Source organism: Ochotona princeps, chromosome 6 (genome assembly GCF_030435755.1).
Source record: "Ochotona princeps isolate mOchPri1 chromosome 6, mOchPri1.hap1, whole genome shotgun sequence".
NCBI lineage: Eukaryota > Metazoa > Chordata > Mammalia > Lagomorpha > Ochotonidae > Ochotona > Ochotona princeps.
The window spans coordinates 78,242,678-78,262,476 of NC_080837.1; the positions used below are offsets into that span (position 1 = coordinate 78,242,678).

The following is a 19,799-nucleotide window of genomic DNA, read 5'->3' on the forward strand; positions in this document are numbered from 1 at the left end:
TAACAGACCAGCCCTAACAGGTATGAAAGACCAGCTTCTCGGCTTTTTAGTTTATAGTGGAATACAACAGTGCATGAGTGTTGATTCCTACAGGCTGGCTGTTGGTCAGTTATGAAATGGGAATGTCAGAGTATCCTGACGCCCCTCCAAGGATCTGATCTTTCACACACATTGAGGCAAGCTACGCAGACAACCAGCCCTAGGAGGAGCACAACATGAGGCAGAAAGCCCCAACCGTAAAAAACAGCAGAACAGAGGCACCTAGCAACTGAAGAACAAAGTTACTAAACAGAACTGTAAAATAATCCTATTAACATATTTGAAAAATTCCTGGACAAATTTTAGATCAAATGGGGGAGGGGGAGAGGGAACAAAATAAAATCATGAAAGTTAAAAAAATGCCCTGTCTAAAACCTCAGAAACAAGTCATTATGTGAGACTAACAGCAATTAGACACAGCTAGAGAACTGGTGACTGAATATAGGTCAGGAGCAGACAGCATGAATGAAATATAGAGAGACAAAACTACAGAAATGACAAAATCACGTGAAACGGGATAAAGCAGCATTTGTCAAGGTTGGCATTATTATATCAGGCCAAATAATTCTCTGTTGGGGGAAAGTTACTGTATGCACAGAAGGATATCTGCAGCACCCCAAGACTCTGTTCAGTAAATTATCAATACCACATCTTCTCCAGAAAGATGTCTCAAGGTAGTGTGAAGTGGCCAGTGCTGTGGCACAGCTCACAAAGCGGCCATCTGAGGTTCTGGCATCCCACACCCCCACCGCTCAGGGCTCAGCAGCTCCACTTCCAACCCAGCTCCTTGCTGATGGTCTAGGAAAAGCAGAAGACGACCTGAGGAAGCACTGGGGTCTCTGTAGACATGTGGGAGACCTGGAGAAATTTTCCAGCTCCAGGGAGCTGGCCATGCAGGGGCCCAGCTCTTGCCGTTGTAGCCACTTGGGGAATGTGTTGGGAGCACTGCACGAGTGCCCTGCCCTAAGATGGTGCCGAGACCATTCCTCCTCTCGGAGCTTGGCGGTAAACAAGTTTTAGGAAGTTGCAGAGGACTGGTTCAAGATCTCATGAAGTCTGCATGGTGCGCGCGTGATCAGAGTTGTGGTTGGTGTGCTTACCGCATGCCTTGGTGGATTGGCTGGAAAAGAGAATATTCTGTGAGAATTTGGGGAAGGGATCCTCCTTTCTGCCTTTGCTTTTGCTTTGCTTAGCCTTGCTTTGCTGCTCAAGGACAATGCGCTGTGGCTACTCCTTTTTTGCTTTGCACTTGGATTTTCTGTTCTTTTACTTTATCTATGCTGCTTAATTAATAAAGCTTTGTGAAGAGATCACGTCGTATTGGGGTCTTGCTCGCGGGACGAGGGACCCCGATAGGAGTGGACAAGTGGGAAGAAGATGTCTTGTTCTCAGTGTGTGCGTGCATGTATGTCTGTTATTCTGACTTTTAGATAAATAAAATGAATATTCTTTTAAAAAGAAAAAAGAGAAAGTGAATGTGAGATAAAGCCAAAATACTCCCATGGAGACAAAACTGCCACAAGAACTGCTGCAATAAGGTGACAAAAACATAATTACAGTCCCAAAGGAAAAGACAGCAAATGAAGCAAAAGCCACATTTGAAGAAATAATTGGTGAGTTTTCCAAACTCAGCCAAGGAACCATGTAATGGACTCAGGATGTAATTATGATCCAAACAAGTAAAACAAATGAACAGGAATAGCTAGGCTTATAATGGAAAGACTGTTGAGAACGAAGAATTGAAAAAAAAAAAAAAAACAGAGGCAGCTTAAGAAAAGACAAGAGCAGTGTCAAAGCAGAAAGACAAGCACACAGCTGAGCCCTTAGCAGACACAATGGAAGCCAGAGACAAAGGGGTGATGTGCTCCCAGTGCTGGGGATCCCGGCCAAGCGCTGTGTTTCTGAACTCTCTCAACAACAAAGGCAATATAAACACATTCTGACAGAAACAGGGAGAGATTTTGCAACTTGAGGACTCATAACAACAGAGAACATCAAAAGGGCAGGAAGAAAATTACCTCAGATGGAAGTAGGAGCTAGAAAAAGTAATAAAAATAAGAGAAAAGGTAAATGCATAGATAAATCTGAAAGGATACTGGGTACAGAAAGTAAAGACCATCTTGTAGAGATTTACAACGTACACATACCAGGTGACTTACTTAAAAAAATTTCCAAGGAAAAATATAATTTACAGATACATCTCTTTGATGCCCAAAATTTGGAAATCCCCGCATGGTTTTTTCATGACACGCACACACACACACACACACACACACATGTACATATACATATATATATATATAATATTCTCTAAAGAACCCTAATCTATAAAATAAAATAATAGCATATACACTGGAATTACAGAATTGAAGTATAAATTGAAATTAAAGATTATAAAATCACATGGTTCAGAATGGATTACAACTTTCATTATACTTTAATTAGTTTTGGACTCTTAACGTAATTGCTAGATTAACTACTATGAGAAGAAAACAGATTTTTGACTAAGGAAAAAATGGGACAGTATAAAACGAGCAATTAGTCCAGAAGAAAGTAACAAAGAACAAGAAAGAACACAGAAGTGATACGGAAAATGGCAGCAAATAGTGCAGGATTTAAACCCAAATACACCAATAATCACATTAAAGACACACAGAAGAGACATCATCAAACTTAGTCTTTAAAATAAAGAAATCAAACTACAGTCTGCTTATAAGAGGCACCATGAAATATTTATATAAAAATTATTTCTAAAATAAAACAGAAATAGGAAATACAATTTTTTAATATGGTTTATGGGGTCAGCATCGTGACATACTGGGTAAAACCGCCACCTGCGATGCCAGCATCACATATAGATGCAGATTTGTGTGTTGGCTGCTCCACTTCTGATACAGCAAATGGCCTGAGGGGAAAAAAAACAGAAGAAATTGGCCCAAACTTTGGATGCCTGCGGCCCACGTGGGAGACCCAGATGCAGCCCTAGCTCTGGCCCTGCGCAGCCCTGGCCATTGCAGTCATCTGGGTTGTGAACCAGTGAAATCTCACTGTTTTTCTGTCTCTCATTTGCTCACCAGCTCTGAACTTTGAAATAAATCAACAAGCCTCTTAAAAACATATACTTTCGACCCATTTACTATTTGGTTTACTTGTTTTACTTTAAAATGAATGTTTGCTCATACTGGCTAAGGTAACACACATGAAGCTGTAACATGTTAGTTTTAAGTATTTCTCCACATATCTATAAACACAAAGCAAAGGCAGCATTAACCACAATAGAATGCCTTAGGCAATGGTGACTGCTCCTTCTCAGTCCTTTTGAAATTAAAATAGTTCCCTATATGAAACATAATACTGTTCAGCTTTATGAAATGTCACCTCTAAAAACATCATTCCAGTTCTGCATACAAAAAGCTAACAAGTCACAATTCTGCCCTAAAAGAAGTATTAACAAGCAACAACAACAAACAAAAAATACCAACAAGCTAGTCTTACTGAAAAATCAACAATTTTTTTGGTTCTGTAAGAAATGGAAGGACACTGGGAAAAATACTAGTCACTCTCAGACCGCAAGAGAACTGAACTAGAATAACAACAAAAAAAGAAAATGACAAGATACATGGAGAATATATGCAATGCTTTCAGATAACACATACAGAGCAAATCACTAGATAGACTGAAAATCTTTTGAACCTGAAGTGAGGATTTGGTTTCCATTTCCTAGGGTTTAGTCTTGACACCTGACTTGAGCAACTTTACTCCAACTTCTGGTCGACGCAGATCCTGGGGAACAACAGTGATGGTTCAAGTCACCACGTTCCTGTCACTCACATGGATCGGGGCATTCTCTCTCTCTTCCTCAAAATATTTGGCTAAAAGAAAACTAAAACTTGAGTAATTCAAAATTTAAGATTCAGTGTAAGTAGTGCATAGAAAGAAAAGATGATAACACAATGCATATATTGGAAAGATATTAAGTTAACCTTGGAAAACCTTAGAAAATTAGAGATGCAAGAACAAAATAAATGAAAACATAAAGCAGGAACTACATAAAATACCAATAAAATTGAAAACAGGACATTAATAGAGAAAATGAGCCAAAGAAAATCTGATTATTTAGGAAGATCGATAAAACTGGCAGTTTCTAGTGAAGCTAACAAAAATTTATTAATAACAAATAAAATACAGGTCATTTCTATAGATCCTATGACGCTGAAATGATAATAAAGAAATTTGAAAGTTGGATTAGGTAGACTAATACCTTGAAAGACCTAATTTGCCAACATTCACACAGGTAAAACAGAAATCCGAATAGGTATATACCTGTGAAAGAATTTGAGTCTATCATTAATACCGTCCAAAACAGAAAACATAACACCCAATGAAGGTCACTGGCTAACAGTATGAAACATTTAAGAAAGAAATATAACACATTTCTACAGTAGCTTTCAGAAGACAAAATTAGCAGGAATACTTCCTAAAGCATTCTATGAAGCCTTTATCTATACTAAAAATCAAATCATATAAAGACATTATAAGTTCAGATCAATATCACACATCGACATAGATCCAAAAGTCATCAAAAAATGTAAGCCAACTGCATCCACAAGTGATAAAAAGAATTATATGCCACAACCAAGTACCTATGTGGGACTTAGTACAAATAGGCAAAGCTGATTCAATATCTGAAAATCAATTAACACAATCAATCACATCAACATATCATATCAACAGAGGCTGAAAACTATTTGATAAAACTAATACTCATTCGTAATAAAAGCTCTCAGTAAACAGAAGAAAAGAAGGGAAACTTCTCAACCTTGACAAAAATATCCACAAGGAAACACTATAGCTAGCATTATATTTAGTGAGAAGAAATGCAAAGCGCCCCCATCAGGATGAGCAATGAGGCCATGGATTCTCCAGGCAGGATTCCTTTTCAATATTTCAGTGCAATCACAACCACCCAACTGAGAAATAGTCAAAGGATTTCAACAGACAGTTCTCAAGAGAAGAAATACTAGCAGCCAGCAAATGTACAAAACAACGATCAACATCACTAGCCACCAGAGAATTACAAATCAAAACCACTAAGATTCACTTCGTCCATATCAGAACGGAAAAAATCCAAAGCACACAGAGTAACAAGCTGCCAAGAATGTCAAGAAAGGGGACACTTATAAATGTAAAGGAGTGTGGCCACTGTGGAAAACAATGTGGATATTTCTTTAAAAACCAGAAACAGACTTGCCATATAATCTGTTCATCCCACTAGTGGATATATACCCAAAATATTTGAAAGCTGAATCACTATGTTCACAATAGCCAAAATATGAAACAAAGAAGGTATCCATCACCCTAAGAATGGATACAGAAAATATGGTATACATGCCCAATGGCATAACATCCAGCTATTAAAATTAAATTCTATCATTTGCAACAAAATGGACTTAACTGAAGCACATCATATTAAATGAAGTAAGCCAGATCCAGGAAGACAAAATACTACATGTTCTCCTTTTAAGTAGGGACTAACCTTTTTAAAAACACTCTTAATAAAAAAGAAATTTCTGTGTGCATCAGTATTGCTGCAAATATGATTTGGAAAAGCTTTTGTTTTACAACTTTGTCAAATCAGTGGTTAAGAATGGTACACTACTATACTTTCAATTAAATGTGATTACTTCAAAATTTATTGTATATTGGCAAAATGCTCATTTCTTATTCACTGTTAGTAGCTCTTGTACTCCTTATTTGGCGAAAATTACCAAGCCTTATATTGTGTGAATCTAAAACATGCCTCCTCGTAAGTTAAGGAGACAGAGAGAGTGGGAAAGGAGAGAGGGAAAGGAAGGGCAAAGGAAGGGGAAGAGATGAAGGGAGGGAGAAGGGGGATGTCATTATGTTCTTAGAATTGTATCTACAAATCATACTGAATGCTGAACACTAATTAAAATTTAAAATAAAATTATAAGAAAAAATAATAATGTCCAGAAATGTACCCACATAAATACAGTCAGCTGTTTGAAAAGGGAGCAAAGGCAGTACAACAGAGGAGTTTTAGTCTTTTCAGGAATGACTGCTGCAGGAATTGTAAAACACATGTGAAAAAAGCAGACACAAACCTCACACTCTTCACCAAAATTAATTCAGAATGGATAACAGGCTTAATGTAAAATGTAAAACCATGAAACTCCCAGAAGATAACATAAGAGTAAATCTAGCTGACGCAGGTTAGAGTGGTGACATTTTAAATACAACACCAAAGGCACAATCCATTAAAAGAAATAATTTATAAGATAGACTTCATTAAAATTAAAAACTAGCGCGTTACAAAAAATACTATCAAGAAGATGAGTTAGGATAAAGTGCAGACTAGGAGAAAGTATTTGCAAAACACATCTGATAAAGAATTGTTCTTCAGATCCACATGAAAATGCTTCTTGAAACCAAGATCAACCAGGGGGAGAACAAAAAAGTGGATCAAGAGTCTGAATAAACTTCTTATTCAAGAAGATACACAGATGAAAAAATGAGCGCATGAGATGCCCCATCAAATGCCACTAGGTGAATGCAGATTAAAACCAATTAGACACTAGGAACCCCCCATTTGGATGGGCCACGGTATGGAATGCACATACTAACAACTGCTGGAAAGATGGGGGGCAATGGAAATTCTCATTACTTTCAGAACTCATTTTGCTGGAGGGTAGGCTGAGGTTCCTCACCATGTTATCCAGCACTTCAGCACTTGCGCTCTTTGATTCTGACCCAAAGGAGCTGGAAACTTATTTCCACTCAAAAATCTATACACAGATGTTTATAACAGCTTTATCCATAATTGCCAAAATTTGGAAGCGACCAAAATGTTCTTCAGCAGCTTAAAAGATAAATAAACTGTGGTAAATCTAGACACAGTATTAGCACTAAAAAGAAATGAGCTATCAATCCATAAACAGGGAGAAACCTTGTATGCATATTAGTAGGTGAAGAAAAACAATTCAAAAAGGTTACATTCCATATTATTCCAACTCTACGACACTGTGGAAATAGTGAAACAATACAGATGGCAAGATTAGTGTGTGGAATGGATTGGGGTGGAAGGAAGAAATGAAAAGGCAGAGCACAGAGGAGTTTTAGAGCTATAAAACCATTGGCAAGATACTATAATGCTGCATACATGTCATTATGCATTTTCCCAATGCCATAAACTACACAGCACTAAGATGAACCCCTAATCGAAATTAGAACTACAACGGCATGTAAGTTCATAAGCTATAACAAATGAACCACTCTAAAGGAGAATATTGATATTGAGAGAGGTTATGCACTGCACTTCCACAGGCAGGAGGTCTAAGGGAAATCTCTGTGTCTTCACTTTGCTGTAAACCTAAAACTGCTCTTTAAAAACAGGTTTAAAAAAATCATTAGGATAATACCTGATTGTAACTTGGGAGCTAACATCTAAGACTGTAATGCTTATAACTGGTATTTGATAATACTTGGCTTCAGCATTTTAAACAGTGGCCAGTAAATTAAAAACATAAATCTAGTGAACCTGAGCAGAGGGCCCCCCAAGAAAATTTAGGGTAAGAAGCTAATCCTTGGGGCGCTGAGCTTTACATACAAGCCTGCCATCTGCAGTAGAAAACCCTAAGGTACTTAATTCAATTGTCATGGGACTCACGTGTCTGACAAAAAAAAGAGGACTCTGTAATGCAAGATCTACAAAATAACAGAAATCATTCATGCATAATTATGTTTTATGTTTTTGTGTAATTATGTGTTGATGCACATTATTCTGTTTAAACACCTTGCCTCCTGGACATGCTTTCGTAACTGTGCTCATTTATTTTATGCAAATCAACACTAAAATGGCCTTTGCATATATGCATACAGGTGACTAGCTAAATGGTAAGAATAAAGGAAAAATATTGCAGAATTGCTTCCAGTTTAAAACTTCACATTTGCATCACTTCAAAATGATTTCTTATGTATTATCTCATTCCCAGCCCTGTGACAGGCACAGGAAATAAATTGAGTATGCATTTAGGAATAATTTTGGCATCTTCCCTTTACAAATTTATGGACATATATACACGATGTTTATATAAGTTTTATATCATAGACAGTTCTCCAAAACATCTCTTGAAGCCATCTCCTTCTCCACATTTCCACAGTGGCCATCTTAGTTCTGACTTGACTTTATTTGAGCATGTCCTCCAAAAATTCACCTACCAAAAACATAACTCCTCCACCTGTCAGTGTAGGGAGGTTTTTGGTCATGATGGTAGAATCCTTTCATGTGAACTGATGCTTATCTTGGGGCACTGGGTTAATTTGTGTACATCTGAATTCATGACCCTGAGAATGGGTTGTTATAAAGGGGGACTGTGCCTTGCATTCTGCTTGTTTTGCATGCTTCTTCCTGCCTCATACTGAGGCAGCAGGAAGCCCTCACCAGAAGCTGAGCAGACGCTGGCACCATGCCCTTGAACTTCCCAGGCTGCAGAATCATGAAACAAAAACAAAAAATCATTATAAATTACCCACTCTGGCATTCTGTATTAACAAAGGAAAATGGACCAAAAAACACCTCATTGTTTACCTAAATACTCTGTCTTTAGCTCATCCCACACCGTCAGCTCTCAACACCCTCTGACTAAACACAGATCCAGTAACATTGCTGCCCTGCTAAAATTCCACCATGTGGTCCCACTCCTAGTCAATCACCAAGAGGCTTGATGAATAACTAGAACACACCACAGTGGGCAAAGCTATTCCCTTGGAGATCTGTATCTTTAAAATGTATATACACTTATTTCTCATTCTAATTTATAATTTATGCTTGCTAGATTTAAAGCCAATAGCAGGGTTTGGAGTGTTTCCATTTCTAGCAAAATATGCTATGGCAAGCTGGTCTTGCAGCTCCACAAATCCTCTTGCACCCTGCCTTCTCATGCCCTCAGCAACAAGAGATGAGGGTCCAGGGCAAAATGTGAACTCTGCAGAGACTCTGCAGACACCTCACCCGTGACACCCCTCCTGCTTCAGGCTCAGTGAGCGCCTCCTGCTGAAGAAAAAGCACAACCTGCATCTCATAAGATGTATTTCTGGAACATAATTCTTACACAGAGGTCTGAAAAACCATTTGCAGTTTTTTCAATACTATGTTCCTTTTTTAGAAATTCTTAGTACACATCAGCACATTAGATTTTCTGAAAACTCTAACAAGAAAGCCTGCAGAAAAGGCCCAGCAGCCAGAAGCCATGTCCTGCAGAACCTACTTTGCTGAAGGTGCCCTGTTTTCCACCACACTTTCAATCTCTCCTCACCCCGTTCCTACCACCTGGAAAGACTTCCCTACTGCCTGCAACTGGAAAGCTCCTACTCGCTCTTAGAAATCCACCAGTCTACCCCTTTAGATCATTTTCAGGCACCCTAGCTGGATATTATTGCCACCTGTACAGACATATGCTAAATTCCATCATGTGTTGTAACCTTGGATGTACTTATTAGTCCCCCTGGCCACTTTATGAGAAATCTGGAAGCAGAAACCATGCTTTATTCACTAGTGAATTATGTGAATCTAGAAAGTCAATAACAGGAATCTGGTAAGCCCACGGAAAACTAATTTATGAGAAAACAATCACTTTGTAACGTGTGTGTGTGTGTATGACATTAGTTGTCATCTCTGTCACTCCAGTCAGAAAACTTCTGCTAACCAAAAAAGGGGAATAATATTTGACTAGGGGAAACAGAATTGATGGTCTCTGGAAAACTTAGACGGAATGGGCAAAGGTCTCCTACAGTTGAGTCTGTAAAGAGAATCTGTACCAGCTAATGTTTTGCCTATAGATCAGTTATGGCTAGTGGTGTCTCTGTCCAGGGTCCTGAAATTTCAGCTGGAAGCACGGGGCTCTGTACAAACCTAGGCAGAACGAAAACTAGGCTGGAACATAAATGTATGCCTATTTTTTTTTAACACAGAGGCTCTCTTCTCACCCAGGATCCCAGGACAACTGTATTCAACCAGCTACAGTTAAACTGTAATGAACTTTATTCTGTCACAAAAGTTACAGAGTCTGAAGGAGGCAAATGATACAGGGCAAAGGAGTTGAGAGTTACATGTAGATTTTCCTTGGAGCTCTGCCTCTAATCTTCAGGTGACTTTGGACAAGTGACCCCCCTTTCTAGACCTGGACTTGCTGACCTCTGAGTCCAGCAGCTTCTTAGTTAAGATGCAGCAAACCTTTAGTACAATCACCAGCATGTGTCAAGCATTCTTGCTTGTTTAATCCTCTCAAAACCCTTTGAAGTGGGTATTATTCTCATTTGACACATAGGAAGACATGGGTTCATAAGGTAAAGTAGTTTAATCAAAGCCTGGGAATTCAGTATGTTCACAGACTAAGACTGTCTCACAATCGCAGCCTCCCTCAAACTCTGGCTAGCTTTTTTTTTTTTTTAATTTTTGCTTTTCATATCACATAACCTTAAACTACTCTGAAGGTTTCCTAGAGACCCAACATGTCCCATACTTGGCTGATTCCTCTTAATGAGGCAGAGGTGCCCAGCTCTTCTATGTATGATGTAGTCTCCTAGAGGTACCTGCTCTGCCACGCAAGGCCTGTTGCACTTGCTTGCTTTTACTCCTCAGCTGAGTGGTCACTGCACCCTACTAACACAAGGACCACCCCAAAGGAGGAGACAGCTGCAGAGCAGACACAAACAGCAAAGAAATCTGGGAACGTGGGGGCACTTTTCTCCGTCCATCTTTCGCCCCACTTGTGGAACACACCAGTTCAATCTGCCTGGTTCTTTCTCAGGTGGATTCACAGAAAGAGGAAGAGAGTCATTTATCCAGCTTTGGGGTCTCTACAATTAACCTGCTAATGTTTAACTCAACACAGGGACTGATGAAATTCTAGTGTTCTTTCTACTAACAACAACAACAACAATCAAGATCCAGGACGCTTAATAAACTTACCTAACAGGAATCATCCAGAAGCCAGCTATGCCAGATGCCACCTACCAAGGCCCCCAAGGACAACTCTATGTCCCTGAAACAATGGAGGATCTTGTCTGTAAGCACCTGCCAGCCACGCACCCAAATGCCCTACAGCCTCAGGAACTCACCCATACATCTTTCCTACTTTCATTAGAGCTGTTCAGTTCCTTTTTCAACTTCTCCCCTGACTCTTAGTGCAAACAATTCCCATCTTTTCTCCTTTCCCACGCCCCATAGACAGCCACCTTTGCTAGGCTATAATCCATGCAACAGCAGCTATCTCTCCTTAGAAAGCTCTCCTCATAACGTTTCCACTTCAATGTGAATACATTCAACACTGTACAGCATGACTGTGTCTGCAAGTGAAAAGACATGTTTAGCACAGGTTTAGGAGGGGAAAGCCAGCCACCTGTCACAGCAATTTTTAACTTGGTTAAGTGATATGACATGCGTCAGTAACCTATGTTTGCAGGATTGTAAAGCATCACACAGTACACCTTTTCACCTGAACCCATCTTAGCACTTTGGACAGGGAAATGTGGCTCATCTCACACCTCCTTCCCACCATGTTCTTCCCTCCCCATCAACAGCACAACCCCCACTGCTCTGCCCCACCTCAGGCTGTGCACAGACCATAACGGAAACCCGTTTATAGTGAGTTAAACAACTCTGCATTCTATGAAGGATACAGCGGTGAAAACGGTATATCCTAAGTTTGCACAGATTCCAAACTAAAGGGCACACTACTGAAGCTGTCAAAGAGCCCCTAGGGCCAGGAGCAGCTGCCAGAAGGGACAGCCAACCCAGTAGATCCCGCTATAGGGCTTGGAGTCCTCAGCACACTGACTGCCCACATCTGTCCTCATCAAGGAAGGTGGAAAATGCCCACTGGAAGGGGGCGATTCTTGATGCCCACAGCTGGCCCTACGCCAGGGGCAGACTCATCACCCACAAAAAGCCCCGGGTCAGGCCCTAACAGGGCTGTTCCATAGCGTGTGCGGCAGAAAAGTCTGGAGTGGCTAAACTGACAGCGGTTGCCCGGCAGCAGGCCGACACCTGCATCACAAGACAGATTAATATGTGTGCACCCTGTTTTTCCTACAGACTCCCAGCTCGGGATACTTCAGCCTTGAGTTTCCCAGAAGAGGGAAAGCAAGTCCAGGTAGCTACAAGCAGGTGGACGGAGTGATGGGATAAGCTTCTGTGGATGCCTTCTGGGCAGGGAAAGACAGCCCAGCAGCAGGGGCCAGTTGGAGCTCCTGATCCAGGTCCACCTCCTGGGAGCCAAGGCGTTTCCATAAACCCACGAGTCCACGGCAGGGAGGGTAGCCCAACTGGGCAGGCAGGGGACTCACCACGTCCATGATCTGCAAGAGGCTCAGGGAGAAGTAGACTGTGAGCGGCTGTGAGTCATTGGCCACCGGCCTCTCCAGGGGGTTGTAGTTCTTGACCAGTTCCTTGTAGAGCTTCCTTTGGAACTCGCCTTGTAGGGACACTTAAGGAGAGGGGATCCAGGCAGGCTACTTAGGAAAGGCCGGCGGGGTGCGCCGCACATCCTGCAGCCCCAAGCCACCCACCTCCCAACACAGACCACCAGCCCGGGCGGCGCCCCCCGCGGGCCTCCCCCATGGAAACTACCCTCCCGCCCCCTCAGCCTAACCCAGGCGCGGGGGACACGGTGCCGCCGGGGATGTGCCGGGAACCCCGCAGTAGAGCAGAGAGACAGGGTGGCTTTACCGTGCAGGAGAGACGCGGCTAGCACCAGCCAGAAGCCGGCTCTCGAGCCGCGCATGTTGGTGCCGGAGCTGCCGCGGACCGGCGCGCCGCGCGTCTAGCCTGCTGGTCCGGGCCTGCGCCTGCCACCGCCAAGTCGCCTCCCGCCCTCGTCGCGCGCCTTTAAAGCGCCGCGCGCGCCCCCGCCTGGCCCGCCCCCGCGCGCCGCTCCGCTCCGCGTGACGAGCCCCGCCCCCGGCCTCGGGCGGCCGCGCCGGGAACTGCGGCCCGCGGCTGTCACGGCCGGACGCCCCACGCCTGGTCAGCCGGAACCCGCACCAGGCACTCTGGAGAAAGCCGGAGCGCCTCTGACTGACTCCAGTTCCCCAGGATTCTCTACCCCACGCGGGCTGCCGAGCGACAGCAGCCGGGAGCTAAGCTTTAGGAAATGTCTGTGAGGGGACGGGACAGGCCTGCCAGGAAACCCTGTCACCCTGTCCTGCCTCACCCAGCACTGGGCGGCCACAGCTGGAGTCTGGAAGTTCCATAAGCAGTTACCAGACGCTGCGAGAGTGGGATGGTGCTCTCCTCAGATACCCCACTTAACTCTCATTCACTTTAAAAGGACGTGCAAACAGGAGAAAAGTTAACTCCCAGCTCATCCCCTCGCCGACGGAATGGTCCAAACCTTATGCTCTATTCTGGGCCTTTCTGGGCCCACGGAGTAACTTAATAGGCAAGGAGCGGCTAAGCTCAGAAAGACCCCCAGCAAGAGGGATCCCAAAGGAGTGAGGTTCCCTGCTGTTTGGGAGGAATCCCCAAAACATCAGCTTGGTCACCAGCTCCCAGAACTAGGCTGCTTGCGGCGTTCTCCGCGTCCCCGTAGGTGGCGCTGTGGCCCGCCTTCCTGCTGGACGCCACAAGATCAGTGCTCCTCAGCGCATTTGTGTAAAAGAAGGAAAATGGGACGTCATGGCACAGAAGTGTCTCGAAGCAAAGCTTTATCTGTGAAGTGTTACATGTATACAAAAATAATTTGGACATAGAAATTGACAACTACAGCAAGAGTCTAGCAGGAGGATTTGTTTTCTGAAGCGGGGCTTTTTGAAGAAAGAGCAAATGAGCTGAAATCGAAAAACAGGTGTTGTGCCAAGAAGTATACGGCAGGGCAGGGGACCCTGGGGAGCAGACAGACCTGTTCTTAACATCTGGCTCCTTCATCCTTCACCACTGCCACAGTCTGGACACCCCACAGCAGAAAAAAAGTGTATGTCAGGAATCAGCAGCTAGCAACAAGAAAAGTTAGCAAAAGTAAATATTGTAAGTGTTCATGCATCAAGTTGCAATATTCGCAGCAGCCTGGACCAGACAGAAGTCACCCCTATGCTTCCTGCCTAGCCAGCAGCCCACAGAGGTATGTCCTGCATGATACCAGTGCTCACGGCACAACTGTTTCCTTACCCTTGTGGTTCCCCCCATAATTATCAGAAACACAGAAATAAGCCATTTTCAAGTGGAATAAGGGTCAATATATAAGACCCTGAACTCCCCCTGGAGTTCTACAGTCACAATTCCCTAGCTTAGTTCACACTTCAGAATGGATGTGCTTGTTGGTTGTTCTTTTATACAATGGATTAGGAAATTCTCTGAGCAGTTTACTGAACTTCGCAGGTTCTAATCCCACTTGCATTCCAAAATAAAGGAATGAAACATAAGATCTGAAGGTAAAGCACACCTGACTTGGTTTTTTTTTATATGATTATTTTTTTTGTTTTAAACATATTTTTATTGCATTTCATTTTTTAAATTAATTACATTGCATTATGTGATACATTTTTTATGCACTGAGATTCCCCCCATCCCTCCCCACACCCTCCCCCCACTGCGGATTGCTCCACCTTGTTGCATTTCCATAGTTCAAATTCAGTTGACATTCTTTCATTGGAGGTGTTGACCAATCATAAAGTCCAGCATCTTATTGTCCTGGTAAGTTTTCTTGGTGAGACCATCTCTGGTCTGAAGGTAGAGCCGGCAGAGTATCATCCTAATCAATTAAAAGCCCCAACATAATATTTCCAACCATTTACAACATTGTGGCATTAATTGACATGGTATTGATTAACCAATATGTTAATAGGAAAATGCAGGTTCTCAACTACAACCTGTGACTTCTTCATAGACATTTCCATTTTGGTCTATGTTCAACCATGTTCCATATACCTTAAAATGGCTTAGGTTGCTATTCAGCTGTCTCATGCCTATTTTAATTTTAGTATTCAGCAGTTTATAGCATTGAAGCACGTTTTCGCTGAGCCTGGCTGTTTTTCAGGTGGTCTAACGCTATAATTCTAACAGGATATATGTCAACAGTTTAGGTGAGCATGTTTAGGAGGGGTGTGCAGAGAAATCTTCCATACCCCAGTGAGGAGTAACTGATCTTTGAGCACACCTGACTTGTAAGGACAGAGAATTGGGGGACATTCTGAACAATCACAAGGTGATACTCCCCATTGCCAAGGGAAGGGGTAGACCATAGCGTGCAAAGTCGAGAGTCTGAGCTTGTCTCACACTCTGGTGATACAACCAGGCCTTCAGCCTTGGACTGGTGAGAGATTGGGTTCCTGGATTTGAGACATCAGGCTAAATTCAGACTCTGCAAAATTCCATCAATTTAAAGGAGAACCAAAACTTCAACCACTACCCAGGGAAATAGAGGAGGCATGGTATCTGTCGGGATGCTGGGTTGAGCAGCATGGTGAGAAAGGTGACTGCATGCTTAAAAACCTGAAAGCAGGTCCCTGCAGGTGAGTGCAAGAACCACAGTAGGGAGCAGCCCAGACCAAGCCAGGGAACAGTACCCACTGGCATACATTTGAGTATGCAGGCTGAACCAGTTCACATTATCCACTGGTGAATCCAAGCAACAGAACAGAGTATGGGTCCAGCTGGTTGTGGGCCACAGCACATACCAGTACACTTTATGGCTGGGACTGGGTGTTGGCTCGGCTGGACTAGACTGTAAACCCCACCAGTGGGAGCTAGAATTAGGGGTGGGCCAGGCCAAGTCAGGCTACAGCACCCACTGGCAAATGCCGAGGAGAGGCAGGCCATGCCAGACTGGGCCGCAGCACCGAGCCAGTACATAAGAACCAGGGAGGGGAGGGAGCAAAGCTGGTAGGGGGAATGTGGAGGGCCCCCGCTGGACAATCACTCTCACTGGAGAACGTGAGTCCAGATGGGGGCTGACCAGACTGGGCAAGGCTACAACACCTGTGGGCCTCATGTGAGCTAGATCAGGGAATAGCCAGACTGGGTTGACTGTTCCTGCTGGTGCAAGCATAAATCAGAGAGGTTGATGTTGGTGGAGTTTTGCTGGCAGACACTGGCACTGAGGTTCTAATTCTGTCAAGTTAAACTGCAGAACCACCTGGAGTGGCCCAGTAGGGAAATAGTGGGCTCCTCCCTCTTGGGTTACCACTCCCACTAGAGAGCATGAAAACCAGAACTGGGGCAAACATGACTAGACAGAATGGCACCCACCAGCATGTGTGTGGGCTGGATAGTGGTGCTGTTTAGGTTGAACTAGGCTGCAATGCCCATTGACATGTACAAGAGCTAAATGGGATGTGGGACAGACTGGACAAGTCTGCGGTACATACTGGAAAGCATGGGAACCAGGGTAGGGGGTAGGCCTGGTGGGGGTTATTACGGGTCACTCCGACTAGGCTGCAGCTCCCACTTGTTTGTGTGAGGGCTGAGTGTGTGGTGGGCAAGACCAGGATGGACTGCAACACCCATTTGTTCATATGGAAGACAGGACTGGAAACAGAACTGACCCAGGAATTGCAACCACAGGCACATGCATAAGCTGATTGGGGTGACAGATTGTGCTGGACCCTGTACTGGCAAGCACACGCAAGAATCAGGCCTGGGATCGCCTCAGAGGAAGTTTCCTTGGGGATCCTTCCAACTGAACTACTGATCTCAGAACACCAACCATGAAGAGAATCCTCAGAGGCTCAGAGAGAGCAGTGGGCAGCATATCCAGGTGCACATGGAGGATAAGGCAGTCCAATGGAACCTGCAGAGGACACCTGGTACCACAACAGAAAATGGAGGGCAAAACAAATTAACTACCCCAGCCATGTTTTGGCAGCAAAAATCTGGGCAGAGACTCTAGGGTGGACTATGTCAGCCAGTGGATTCTGAAGAGATTTCATTGTGCTTGGAATAGCGAGATTGGCAGCAATTTAGAACTTTTGGACTATGGAAAGCAATTGAGCAGTGCCCTCGAGGCATGCCCCACATTGAACACCTTGGAATGGGTGGGAAGCTGGGTAGAGCTTCTTCCTTTATCTCCCTCCTTACCCCAGATACAGAAAAAAGAGAGAGAAAGAGAGAGTATGTGGAAACAATGGTCTTACCCACTTTCCTGTAGCCCTTGATCCTTTGTTCCCTAATCAACTATGTAAAGATTATCAGAATAAAATAATCATTAAAAAAAAAAAACCTGAAAGCAAGGCTAGTGCCGTGGTACCACAGACCCATCCTCCACCCTAGGATGTCAGCATCCCATAGTGGCGCTGGTTCCTGTCTTGGCTGCTCCACTTTTGATCCAGCTTTCTGCTAATGAATGACCTTGGAAAGAAGCAGAGGATGGCCCAAGTCTTTGGGCTCCACATGGGAGACCAGGAAAAAACTCCTGGCTTCCAGCTTTCGAATCAGCTCAGCTGTGACCACAGTGGCTATTCGGGGAGTGAACTAGTGGATGGATGAGTTCTCCGTCTCTTCTTCATTCTATAAAATCTACCTTTCAAATAAAAATAAACTAATCTTCAGTAATAATAATAAAAACTCAAAAGTGTATGAGGCTATGTATACAGTCAAATGTAACCTTGGAATGCAAGAATTCCACTAAAGAAAAACTTGATAACTTCACATATAGGACTAAAAGGAAAAAAGAAAGTCACACAATGTGCATGAATCTGAGTTCACAATAAGCAAGCACAGCACTCCAGAAAACATTCTTGTGAATCATACATGATAATAGTTACTAGAAAGGAAAAGTCATCCCACAGAATAAAAAGGAAAATCCCTGCCCTACAAGTTGAAATGAAAGAGAAATCTTAAGGGAAAAAAAAGCCATAGGGCCAGTACAATAGCAACCCATATGGGTGTAGGTTTGTGTCCCAGCTGCTCCACTTCCCACCCAGTTCTCTGCTTGTGGCCTGGGAAAGCAATAGAGGATTGTCCAAAGTCTTGGGTCCCTGCACCCACGTGGGAGACCCCAAAGAAGCTCCTGGCTTCTGGCATCGAATTGGCTCAGCTCCAGTCACTGGGGCCATCTGGGGAATGAACCAGCAGATGGAAAATAAAAGATCTTTCTCTCTGTCTCCCCTTCCATCTGGATTTTTTTTTTAACTTATTCACTTTTTAAGATTTTTTTTACTTTTCATGACACAGTTCCTTAGGCTCAGGGATTTCTCCTTCCACTCTCTCCATTCCCCCTCCCCCCACTGTTTTCCCCTGTAATAACAGTACATAACGTTTATCTGTAATTCTCTGTTTCCAATAAAATAAGTATTTTCTATAAAAGAAAAAACAAACAGCAGTATGTATTAAATCTGACAAATTTTGATGGGTAACATTAGCTACAGTCGTAATGCACAAACGCCCTTAATTTCACACTGTCACAAATTTATTTCTTCCTCACAACCTAATCCGAAAGTTCAAATGACTTTTCTTGGGTGGCCAACCCCCTTCCCAGGTCTTTCAAGGACATAAATTCTTTTCATATACTGGTATGCTTCATCCTTGAGGAATAAATTCTGAGAACTTTTCAATATTGATGAAAGACATCAAAGCAGATTCACTTGCATGGATATGATTGCCACTGAATTTAATTTGCTGTAGATTTTAGCGGAATTTTCCATCCATATCCATGAGTAATGTTACTCTATAATTTCCATATCCTGTAATGCCATTGTCCAGTTTGAGCAGCACAACTACTTTGCCCTCCAAAAATAAGTTGGGGCAAGCTCCCTCTCCCTTATTTTCTGAAAATGCTCATGATATAATTTCTCCCTTAAATGTCCGATAAGACTCACCAGTGAAGTTGGATACCCAGAGTCTTCCTTGTGGCTAATTTATTTTGTTTTGCATTTACTACAAACTCATATTTTAATAACTTACACAGATTTGAGTTTCTATTTCTTCTTGGGAAAACTTTTGCTAAGTTGTGTTTTTTAAAGATTTTTTTCTGTTTAAGTTACTACCTTTATTGGCATAGTTTATTATATTCCTTTATTAAGCTATTCCTACAGGCCACATAATGATATTTCCTATTCATTCCCACTCCAGTAATTTGTGCTTTCTCTTTGTTGTTTATACATGCCAGATATTATCAATATGATTATCCTTTCCAGAGAACTAATGATTTTATGAATTTTCTCAATTGTATTTTTTAGTTTTCATTGATATCTACTCATACTCAATTTTATCTTCTACTTATGTTGAGTTTAATTTACTCCAACTTTTACAAATTTCTCAATGTGTAAACTAGGTAATTTATTTTAGATTTTCTTTCAAATGCAGGTATCTTAAGACATAAATTCTTATCTCAGCACTACCTTGGATCCCTCTGGCTGATTTTCCTTGTTTTTGTTTTATTCAGGAAATAAAGACAGGTAGAGAGAAAGAGTGAGCTCCTCGCAAATGCTGGTGACAGCTGGGACTAGGTTAAGGTTGATTATCTCATGGGCATTTTGAAGATGCAGATTCCAAAGTTGTTGAATGTAACAGTACACAAATGTCCATTAGACAAAGAGGTTGTAAAGATCGTTCCTATTTTCTATAAACTAACTACTTTCTTAACTTTTAAAAGAAAGATGCTCTTTGATGGTTATTCTAATTATAGCTTTAATTATGCTACTTTCGCTTTATGTGTTTTTAATGTTACCATGTACGTATGCATTAGTGATTGCTATGCTGATGAACTGTGCTTCCAACATCATGAAATAGTTCTCTTTAACTTGTC

At 42.6% G+C, this 19,799-nt stretch overlaps 1 protein-coding gene across 1 annotated transcript in view; it reads right to left on the bottom strand.

Moving 5' to 3' along the window:
• The window catches only part of LOC101518087 (neuronal acetylcholine receptor subunit alpha-7), a 106,912-nt gene extending 93,988 nt beyond the window's left edge, over positions 1 to 12,924 (bottom strand). Inside the window, exons 1-2 of the mRNA XM_058665375.1 lie at positions 12,788 to 12,924; positions 12,406 to 12,545 (exon numbers count right to left, since the gene is read on the bottom strand). Coding sequence (XP_058521358.1) covers positions 12,406 to 12,545; positions 12,788 to 12,842 — 195 coding nt within the window. The 5' untranslated portion in view covers positions 12,843 to 12,924. The remainder of the gene's footprint in view (positions 1 to 12,405; positions 12,546 to 12,787) is intronic.
• Positions 12,925 to 19,799: the final 6,875 nt, after the last annotated feature.